Source organism: Thunnus thynnus, chromosome 6, assembly GCF_963924715.1.
Source record: "Thunnus thynnus chromosome 6, fThuThy2.1, whole genome shotgun sequence".
In the NCBI taxonomy this organism is placed as follows: domain Eukaryota; kingdom Metazoa; phylum Chordata; class Actinopteri; order Scombriformes; family Scombridae; genus Thunnus; species Thunnus thynnus.
The window spans coordinates 35,085,262-35,096,724 of record NC_089522.1 but is presented as its reverse complement, the minus strand read 5'-3'; the positions used below and the strand labels follow the sequence as shown (position 1 = coordinate 35,096,724).

The following is an 11,463-nucleotide window of genomic DNA, read 5'->3' as shown; positions in this document are numbered from 1 at the left end:
AAGATTTGAAAATGTCTGACTTTGATGATCTCTTGTGACAGTATCAAGAAAACACCTGCAGCTGCTGTTCTGAACCAGGCTGACACACACTTTGACATTGATTGTCTTGTTTTAATCACTTATGGAACAATTTAAAAGATGATCATTCTTACAGTTATATACACTCAGCGAGCATTTTATTAGGAACACCAGTGCAATCTAACATAGTCCAGTACACCACCACCCACTGTGACCTCAATAATAAACATAAAGTAGAATCTTCACCTTTCTGACATAAACTGAAAATGTATTAACTTCATAATTCAACATCATTCCTACTAATTTATTACAGACTTGTCCTAGTCATTCATTTATATTCTACTATAGAGTCTTAACATCTTCATCTTCCTTTATGTTCCAGTAATGTGGTTAAATTCTCATTTAAATAAGGTTTTTAATGTTTTGTTGAATTCATTCATCATCTTTTAAAAAAACATCTTAAACACACATATCAGTAACTTCCCAGTAAAGTGGTGACTGTTGGACAACTGGAGTGAGAAATGATGGTTATAAGAAGAGAAAAGAAATATGTACAGTAAATAATATTTCTTTCCTCTTCTTCTTCTTTCTTTTTATTTTGTAGTATCAACATAATATTTTTATTTAATGTAATTCTGTTTATCTTGTCTCTGAGATTTTATGAGATGTGTTTGTGAATGCTTATAGCTTGCTATCTGTTTAATAAAATTCATGCACAGCTGAGTATATGCAGGTAAAAGTGTGTTTGTATATATGTGAATGTCTATGTGTGCAAATCAAATCAAACCTTATTAGGAATATTTTTTTGTTTTAGCATACAAAACATACAATTATTATAAAAGACTTCAGGATAATTCGAGTATATGCAGGTAAAAGTGTGTTTGTATATATATGAATGTCTTTGTGTGCAGATCAAACCTTTAAAGGATCATTCTGGCAACTTTCTATATTTTTCTTCTTGTCAACAAATCTCATGTTTGGATCCAAACCAACAATGAACTGATCTACTAACAAGTATTGTGTGTGTATCAAAGCCTGGTATATCTTATTCCTACATTGTTGTCCAGAAACTATTACTATTTTATGCGCTAACCAATAAAATAATTTCTAATAAGGTGACAGCATAAAAATACATACAGTATGATCATTATTTGTATAATTTAAAGACCACAAGAAAATATATTTTACACTTTTAAAGGATGAAGGAAAAAATCTTTCATGGAAATAGACGGACCATCTTCTACACAACATTAAAACTCATCTTTCTTTGTCTTCTTCTCGACCTTGTGGAAGACTTTTCCATCGGACTGCTTCCTCCAGCTCAGTTTGACGTCTCCATTCACCCCCTTCTGCTTTAGCCTCTGTTTGAGCTGAGATACAAAAACATTTACTGTCCTGAATATCAGTCACAGACAGTGGTGGAAGGAGTACTCAGACCCTTTACTGAAGTAAAAATACAGCAGTGTCAAAATACTCCATTACAAGTAAAAGTCCTGCATGAAAAACCTACTACAGTAAAAGTACATAAGTATTATGAGCTTGATGTAGTTCAAGTATTGCAGTAAAAGTACATAAGTATTATGAGCTTGATGTAGTTAAAGTATTGCAGTAAAAGTACATAAGTATTATGAGCTTGATGTAGTTAAAGTATTGCAGTAAAAGTACATAAGTATTATGAGCTTGATGTAATTAAAGTATTGCAGTAAAATTAGTGGTTTGGTCCCTCTGACTGATATATTATTATATATGACATCATTAGATTATTAATAGTGAAGCATCAGTGTTAGAGCAGCATGTTACTGTTGTAGCTGCTGGAGGTGGAGCTAGTTTACACTACTTTATACTTACTTACTTTCCATCACTGTTCACAGAGAAAACTTTTCACTAAAAGCTCTTGTTCAGTTACATTTTCCTCATCTGGAATCTCTGTTTTAGAAATAACCTGCTTCACACTTTAATATTCATATTTATTACAGTTTAACTTCAGATGATTTATTCTTTCTTCTTTTGACTCTAGTCTGCTTTCAGTAATGATGACACATAAATGTTTTAAAGAGGTCAAACATGATCTACCTGCTTCAAGATGTTCTCCATCACAACAGGGTCATTCAGATCCAGAGCGGAGTTCTTCTTCAGACTCACTCGCACCACGTACTTTGAAGCAGGCGCTTTGAAAAACAAACAGGCTTCATCAGCTCACTTTGTCTGCTGAGTGTTGTTTTATTGACACATTTTTCACACCAACATATAAACTGCACAGAAATCAATGTCCCAAACTCAATTTACACACACACACACACACACACACACACACACACACACACACACAGCGACTAGGGATACGAGTAGGTTCATCCATGTGTCCTCCTCGTCTCCATCTGTATACATTGATGTATCGTAAATACATGTCACTAACTTGGCTTCTTCTCCGGAGTTTTTGTGCTTTCTTGTCTTGAAGGAAAATCTGGAGTCTGAGTTGTGGGCCATGGCTGCAGGGATGTTGCAGGGATGGTGGCGTTGTCCTGTGGGTGTCCTGCCTCGACATCTTCTCCTGCTATTATTGTTATGATAATTATTAGTCACATCTCTATTATTATTATTATCAGTGTTATTATTATTGTTGTTGTTATTATGCTTCTTTGTGTCTCTCTCTCCCTCCCTCCTTCTTTCTGTCTCAACCCAACCGGTCAAGGCAGATGGCGTCCACCTAGAGTCCGGTTCTGCTTGAGGTTTCTTCCCGTTAAAGGGGAGTTTTCTTTCCTTGCTGCTGTCACAAAGTGCTGCTCATGGGTTAATGTTGGGTCTCTGTAAATTAAAGAGTTCAGTGTAGACCTGCTCTATGTGGAAAGTGCCCTGAGATAACTTCTGTCTTCAACACTAAGGCATAATGTGGCTTTGTGATCAAGGGTTGATGTCGAATACCATTAAAATTAAAATATAATTTCTTTACTGAAGTTGAATTAGCTTCCCCTTAGCATTGCAATACGTTAGCCTCGAGTCACACACTTTGACTCACTCTTGCTGAATAATTCTCATCATTATATATATATTTGATAATTTATAGGTATTATTATTATTATTATTATTATTATTATTATTATTATTATTATTATTATTATGTTATGCTTCATCATGTATACTCCAGATTTTAGTTACTAATAAATATCTTAATTTATCCTAAAAGTGGTTGGTTGTATTCTTTGAGCAACAGTTGACAGAGCTTCTTACACTCTGGCGATAGAAAGCAATTCCAAAAGAGTATGTCTCTCTCAAGTGGCTCAAGACTCAAACTGAGGGATTCACAGCATCATAGCACAGAGTCTGCTCTCCTGAGGGTGACAAATGACTCGCTCCTGTCCCTAGACTCAGGAAATCACACTCTTTTAATTGTTTTAGATCTATCTGCTGCCTTCGGCACAGTTGACCACTCCGTCCTCTTGGACCGCCTTCAGTATGTTGTTGGCATTCAGGGGCCCTTCTGTGGTTTGCCTCCTACCTCCAGGACAGATCAGCATCTATTGAAATTGATAATGTGTCCTCTTCCTCTTCATCTATCACATGTGGAGTACTACAAGGTTCCATATTAGGCCCTATTCTATTTCCCATTTACATACTCCCTCTGGGGTCTATTTATAGAAAAAGTAATATATCTCTTACCATTGCTATGCAGATGACACCCAGCTGTACCTCCCCCTCAGTCCTGCTGATCCGAGCTGTTTTAACTCCTGCTGAGCTGCATTGAGGATGTAAAATCCTGGATGGCAAAAAGCTTCCTGCAGCTAAACCAGGATAAAACTGAGGCCCTAATTTTAAGACTTTTGCAAAACCTCAGTAAATACTCTTGTGTTTCTAAAATTGAATGTTAACTTCCACTCAAGAAATCTCAGCGTTATCTTTGATTCTGGTTTAAAATATGATGAACAAATGAAGTCCGTTGTCAGCAGCAGCTTCTTCCATCTTAGATCACTTATAAAACTAAAACATTTCTGTCTGTTAAGGATTTAGAGACCATGGTAGATGCTTTTATCTCCTCCTGCACTTACTGCTGTAATTCTCTGTACATAGATAGTACATGGTCAGTCAGCTGGTTCAAAATCCTGCAGTCAGACTCCTCACTGGTACCAAAAACAGAGACCTCATCACTTCTCTACTACTTAGCTAACACTGAATACTAGTACTCTGAATTCCTATCTGAATTCTCAGAGTTTTTGTCGTATTTAGTCCTTAGTACAGATAAAGTAATTATAGTAGGTGATTTTAATATTCATGTGGACGTTGATAATGACAGTCTCAGCACTGCATTTCTCTCATTATTAGACTCAATTGGCTTCTCTCAGTGTGTAAATAATCCCACTCACCGTCTTAACCACACCCTAGACCTTGTTCTAACTTATGGGATTGAAATTGAACATTTAATAATTTTTCCACAAAATCCTATTTTATCAGATCATTTTTTAATAACTTTTGAATTCCTATTACTGGATTACACAACATTAGATAAAAATGTCCTCACTAGATGTCTATCTGATAGTGTTGTAGATAAATTTAAGGAAGCAATTCCGTCAATACTGAATTCACTGCCATGTCTCAATACTACAGAGGACTCTTATGTTAACTTTAGTCCCTCCCAAATTGATAATCTTATTGATAGTGCTGCAGGCTCACTAAGACAAACACTCGACTCCATCGCCCCCTTAAAAAATAAGATAATAAAATGTAAGAGGTTAGCTCCATGGTATAACTCCCAAACCCGCAAATTAAAGCAAACATCGCGAAAATTGGAAAGGATTTGGCATTCCACCAAAGTAGAAGATTCTCGCTTAGTCTGGCAAGATAGTCTTAAAACATATAGGAAGGCCCTCTGTAATGCCAGAGCCGCCTATTACTCAGCATTAATAGAAGAGAATAAAAACTGCCCTAGGTTCCTTTTCAGCACTTTGGCCAGGCTGACAAAGAGTCATAACTCTACTGATCCATGTATTCCTATAGCTCTCAGTAGTAACGACTTTATGAGCTTCTTTAATGATAAAATTCTAACTATTAGAGACAAAATTAACCATCTCCTGCCCTCAACAGGCACCGTTCTCTCCCCAAACACAGGAACCTTGGTAACGGCAGTAAATCCTGACATATATTTGGACTGTTTTTCTCCAGTAGACTTGTCTGAACTAACTTCAATGATTTGTTCAGCTAAACCATCAACCTGTCTCTTAGATCCCATCCCAACTAGGCTGCTTAAGGAAGCCTTACCCTTAGTGAGCACTTCTTTACTAGATATGATCAATCTGTCTTTAGTAACAGGCTATGTACCACAGTCATTTAAAGTAGCTGTAATTAAACCTCTTCTTAAAAAGCCTAATCTTGATTCAGGTGTTTTAGCCAATTATAGACCTATATCTAACCTTCCATTTCTATCCAAGATCCTTGAGAAAGCAGTCTCTAATCAGTTATGTGACTTTCTACATAACAATAGTTTATTTGAGGATTTTCAGTCAGGATTTAGAGGCATCATAGCACAGAGACAGCACTGGTGAAAGTCACAAATGACCTCCTAACTGCATCAGACAAAGGATTTGTCTCTATACTTGTCCTGTTAGATCTTAGTGCTGCATTTGACACAATTGACCATCAAATCCTTTTGCAGAGACTGGAACATTTAATTGGCATTAAAGGAACTGCATTAACCTGGTTTAAGTCCTATTTATCAGACCGATTTCAGTTTGTACATGTGAATGATGAATCCTCCGTGAAGGCAAAAGTTAGACACGGAGTTCCACAAGGTTCTGTACTTGGACCAATTCTATTCACCTTATATATGCTTCCTTTAGGTAATATTATTAGGAAACACTCCATAAATTTTCATTGTTACGCACACGATACCCAATTATATTTATCAATGAAGCCAGATGAACCCAATCAGTTAAACAAACTCCAAACATGCCTTAACGACATAAAGACCTGGATGACCTGCAATTTTCTACTACTAAATTCAGATAAAACTGAAGTTATTGTGCTTGGCCCTAAACACCTTAGAAACACATTATCTAATGATAAAGCTACTCTGGATGGTATTACCCTGGCCTCCAGCACCACCGTAAGGAATCTGGGAGTTATCTTTGATCAGGATATGTCCTTTAACTCCCACATAAATCAAATTTCAAGGACTGCCTTTTTTCACTTACGTAATATCACAAAAATCAGGCACATCCTGTCCCTAAAAGATGCAGAAAAACTAGTTCACGCATTTGTTACTTCTAGGCTAGATTATTGCAATTCCTTATTATCAGGCTGCCCTAACAAGTCTCTAAAGACTCTCCAGCTGGTCCAGAACGCAGCTGCACGTGTATTGACTAAAACTAGAAAAAGAGACCACATTTCTCCCATTTTAGCTTCACTACATTGGCTTCCTGTAAAATCTAGAATAGAATTTAAAATCCTTCTCCTAACTTACAAAGCCCTTAATGGTCAGGCACCATCATATCTTGAAGAGCTCATAATACCGTATTATCCCACTAGAACACTGCGCTCCCAGTATGCAGGCTTACTGGTGGTCCCTACAGTCTTTAAAAGTAGAATGGGAGGCAGAGCCTTCAGCTATCAGGCTCCTCTTCTATGGAACCATCTACCGGATTCAGTCCGGGGTGCAGACACCCTCTCTATGTTTAAGAGTAGGCTTAAAACTTTCCTTTTTGATAAAGCTTATAGTTAGGGCCGACCAGGCTCGCCTTGGATCAGCCCTTAGTTATGCTGCTATAGGCCTAGACTACTGGGGGACTTCCCATGATGCACTGAGCTCCTCTCTCCTCCTCCTCCTCTCCATCTGTATGCATTCATGTAACATCAATGCATGTCACTAACTTTGCTTCTTCCCCGGAGTTTTTTGTGCTTTCTCATCTCACAGAAAAACCTGAGTCCCGGGCCGAACCTTCGCGGTCCTTCACAGTCCTGATGGCATCCTTCCCTGGCTGTTGCTGCTTGTGCTTGTTGTTGTTTGTTGTTGTCATTGTTTTTCTTCTGTCCCCCCTCCCCCTTTCCCTCTCTCTTTCTCTCTCTCAACCCAACCGGTCAAAACAGATGGCCGCCCACCAAGAGCCGGGGTCTGCTTGAGGTTTCTACCCGTTAAAGGGGAGTTTTTCCTTACCGCTGTCGCCAAGTGCTGCTCATGGGGGAACTGTTGGGTCTCTGTAAATTAAAGAGTACGGTCTTGACCTGCTCTATGTGAAAAGTGCCTTGAGATGACTTCTGTTGTGATATGGCGCTATATAAATAAAGATTGATTGATTGATTGATTGAAAGCAAATTTGAAGGATCTTTTAATAGTATGAACAGGAGGAATGATTACAGCGAGGAAAACCTCTTTCACTGGTCATATGGACACCTGACTGCTGGTTTAAGACACACTGGAAACATTGTGAATCATCCTTTAAAGGCTAACTGAATCATGGCTTACCTTTGTAGCAAACAAATGCTCTCTTCACACCACAGTTCCAGTCCTCCCATTGTCCAGAACGGCCAAAGTCTGCTGCCACACAATACTCTTTCTTCCAATTGTTATCAGGTTGTGATGGAGACCAGTACCTAAAGGAGGAGTTGCTTCCATCAGACCACTTCCAGGAGTCTCTGAAGAGGCCGATCCAGACTTTTTGTCCTGCAGGTATCAGATCCTTCACCTTCTGGTTCTCTTCTTCATTTCTCACACTGGCCAGGTCTGTGTAGTGCTCTCTGCAGTGGTTCTGGGCCTCAGTCCATGTCATGGTAGTGTTGATGAGGACAAATGTCACATTTGACCCTGAAAATAGACCACAGTGAAGAACTGTGTAGAAGTGACATACAGTTTTCCCGGGTCTTGGTAGCCTACAGCTACAGACATTTGTTGCATGTCGTTCCCCTCTTACTACCCCTGTTTCCTGTCTGTTACTTACATTAGTGAATAATGAATAATGCCAGTTTCTGTAGCAGTTTCTGTGTCATTATAAATCCACTGAGAACCACTTCAATAAAAGAATGCATTCATTAAAATAATAATTAAAGACACTGACATCTTAAGAAATATTAATGAGTATTTTTAACAGCCTCTTCACATGTGTACACTTCACTCCACTCCAGTGGTGGAAAGTAACTAAATATATTCACTTAAGTACTGTACAAGTACAATTTTGAGGTGATGATTGTGTTTATTACTATTTTTGAATGATAAATCTCAGTATGGAGCTGCATACATATGAATATGCAAGCATACATTCATCCATAAAGACACATCAGAGCCACTTTGCCTCCTTTTCTTACCCCTTTCGACTGAGGCAGTGGCGTGGGATAAACTTGTGTTAATGGTGGAGCTGAATGGGTCAACAGGCTTCATATAAACTGGCTTCATGACTCAACTTCACACCTTGAATTGAACACAGGGCTCACATTTATGTGCTTTTTATGTAAGTGACTATTTAGGCCCAAATCTGTAGGAAACTGAAGAGTAACTTCAGAAGAACAAAGCATTAGTTATAACTCTCACCTCTGACATCAGAGCAGACTGCACGAAAGGATTTGGTACATTTCTCATCGTTCCATTGTCCACCATCATACATCTGTGTGCAGTGTTCTGCACTGCGATAGTTGGATGGTTGCCCAGGGTACCATTTTCTGAACTCAGCCTCCTCGGGTTTATAGAAATGTCTGTCTGACAGTGACCACCTCCAGCTGTTCACGTCATCGTACAGTCCTATCCAGGCTGCCTGAAAGCAAGATTTGATTGTGTTATACAGCATTTGTCTTTGTTCAGCTTACAGGACAATTCACATGTTTCCAGTGTGTTAAACCAGCAGTCAGGTGTCCATATGAACAGTGAAAGAGGTTTTACTCGCTATAATCATTCCTCCTGTTCATAGTGGATATTAAAAGATCCTTCAAATGTGCCTTCAAGTGATGGAGGCCAAAATCCACAGTGTGTCCACACAGTCATTTAAAAGTCTGTGTGAAGCTTCTATTCAGCTTCAGCAGTCTGAGTTAGTCATATCAAGTGGATATCTGACACATTTACAGTCTTTTTAGCATCAAATTCCCTCTTTGTGTTTCCTTGGACAGTGTTTCCCTGTTGAGCTGCGGTGGAAGTATAGTAACAAAAAGAGGGACTTTGGCACTAAAAAGACTGTAACATTGAAAGATATCTACTTGATGTGACTCATTTGGACGCTGAAGCTTCATATTAGCTTCAGATAAACTTTAAATACATTTTTGCACAGAAGGAGGACTGTGGATTTTGTCCTCCATCACTTCCATTGTAAGGTCATTATGAAGGGATCTTCTAATGGTCAGTATGAAGAGGAGGAATGATTACAGCAAGAAAAACATGTTTCACTGTTTATTTGGGCTCCTGACTGTTGTTTTAAGACAGTTATAAAAAAAAATTGTGAACCCGTCCTTTAAAGCTGATCAATACTTTTGCATAAAATTTCCATTCACACTCTGACTTTAAGAGGAGATTTTACCTAAAGTAACTGATACACTTTTACTTGCTTGTGCTAGTAATTCAGTAAGTTAATGGTACATAATAATATAATAATTATTACAATTATTAAGATAATAATGGTGGTGAAAGTGATGATATTTATTGTTACACAGTACCAGGTTTGGACACACCTTCCTATTGATTGGTACTATTTATACATATTCATTATTACTGTTTTTATTTAATTTAATTTCTTATTAAACTTTAAATTCTTACTTCTTTGTTTAAGTTGTCTGCTCTTTTTTCCTGTACTTCAAAGGAGGTTTATGAAAAAAGTTTATTCTTCTTATTCTTTTCATATTATTACAATATGATATCAAAAACATTTTTGCAAATATTGTGTCTTTGTTGTCCAGTTTCCTGATATTTACACATATATTGCACATTTTGCTTTTTAATATTGCTCCCACATAAAGTCCCACTTAAAAACAAACTCATTGGGCCATATTTACTGAGAAAGTGGAACATTTGTACTAAAATGTTCATCACAGCGTGAAGAAAATGTACTAAAGCAGCAGCTCAGCGTGTGTGACAGTCACACCTCTCACCTTCATACTGTCATTGTCAAAAATGTAAATGAAAGAGAGACAGAGTAGATAGTAGAGAAAAGTGAATTCACATAGCTGTATTCCGGGTAGACCATTTTGCTTAAATCTGCCGTGTTGTTCAGGATCGTCACATCCTCCATGTTGTCTATCGTGGCCAGGTCAGTGTAATTGTCTCTGCAGTAACTCTGTGCTTCAGTCATGGTCTTTGGCTCATAAACAAAGTGGTACTGACGTTGAGTGTATGATGAGACGGCACACAGCACTGTGATGACAGACATGCACAATGATTAGATCTGGCCTAAAAATGACTTTTCATTTCAATGTATTCATGTGTGTCATTGTTTTTGGCAGTAAAAATTATGGATGTGAACTTCCAATATGGATGTGATGAACATAAAAAACTCAAACTATCATTTTGCATTTCATATATATATGAATATATAAATATAAATATACATATATAAAAAACACTTGCCTGATGCAGCTGTGATGCTGAGAAGAACTTTCTCCATCTGTTTCTTTCTGCTTCTCTCTTTTAGTCTGTGACTGTTGATATGCAGTTATAGATGATATATTAATCTCTTACAATACTTCACCTTCATTTGCTTCATGCAAAGTGGTCATGGTGTTTGTTATTTTCTTATCAGGCAATGTTTCACAATGGCCCATTATGTAGGTCTGTAGGAGAGATCTGAGGTGTCAGCGAGCTCTGGGACCCATGGGACAGCCAAGGAGATGGAGCAGAGGGCTGGGAACAAGCACCCGGTGAGGGGGACATTATAGTGTGGAGGTACACGGGAGGAGCACTTCCCTTTCCCCCATGAGCACTCACCAAGGACCAGGGCTCCGGATGGGATGGCATGGAGCTGACCGGGGCCTTAGGCTGAGCTCCGAGCCGCATCCAGGAGTCATCGGGACGGTAGCCAGAGGAGGGGCTTCAGCAGCAAGACAGGGAACAGTGACATCAGGCACCCGGGTACAGGTCGGTCCATTTGTGCAGGACTGAAGATGATTGTGTCCATGAGCCTCTCAGCTCCCTGAATCTGGTATAGCAAATATTCTTCCCTCCAGCTCTGCTTTCTTGAAAAGCACAGAGTAAGACAGACTATTATAATATATGGTTCACTTAGTAGTGAGACAGTATAACATAAAACAATATAACATAATTTAAAGACAATAAACATAAGAATATAAGCTTCGATTTCACTCCCCCCCTTTTAGCATTCCATGCTAACTTTAAATCATCAATTAAACAACATGTAGACCCGACCAAGCAATCTGATTGGTCAACTACACATTTACAACGTGCTCGAATCAGCATGACAACACATCTAGTCGTGCTCAAATGAAAAAAGCCTCATCACTAAAAATATTACTCCGCCATTCATTAGAACT

At 38.3% G+C, this 11,463-nt stretch overlaps 1 protein-coding gene across 1 annotated transcript; it reads right to left on the bottom strand.

The window, feature by feature from the left end:
* Positions 1 to 348: 348 nt before the first annotated feature.
* LOC137185293 (macrophage mannose receptor 1-like) lies at positions 349 to 10,622 on the bottom strand. The gene is made up of 7 exons (XM_067593640.1): positions 10,544 to 10,622; positions 10,140 to 10,330; positions 8,528 to 8,747; positions 7,469 to 7,807; positions 2,435 to 2,572; positions 2,092 to 2,186; positions 349 to 1,388 (listed from the first exon to the last, which is right to left on the bottom strand). Exons 1-7 carry the CDS (start codon positions 10,578 to 10,580, stop codon positions 1,269 to 1,271), a joined length of 1,140 nt encoding a protein of 379 aa, XP_067449741.1. The 5' UTR covers positions 10,581 to 10,622; the 3' UTR covers positions 349 to 1,268.
* Between the last annotated feature and the right edge of the window lie 841 nt (positions 10,623 to 11,463).

Bases quoted from the DNA above. Each gene is read 5' to 3' on its own strand.
- LOC137185293 (XM_067593640.1), bottom strand. From the start codon at position 10,580: ATGGAGAAAGTTCTTCTCAGCATCACAGCTGCATCAG. The intron at 10,331-10,543 runs GCAAGTGTTTTT...CTGTCATCACAG, and splicing joins CAGCATCACAGCTGCATCAG to TGCTGTGTGCCGTCTCATCA. The intron at 1,389-2,091 runs GTAGATCATGTT...TTTGTATCTCAG, and splicing joins TGGAGAACATCTTGAAGCAG to CTCAAACAGAGGCTAAAGCA.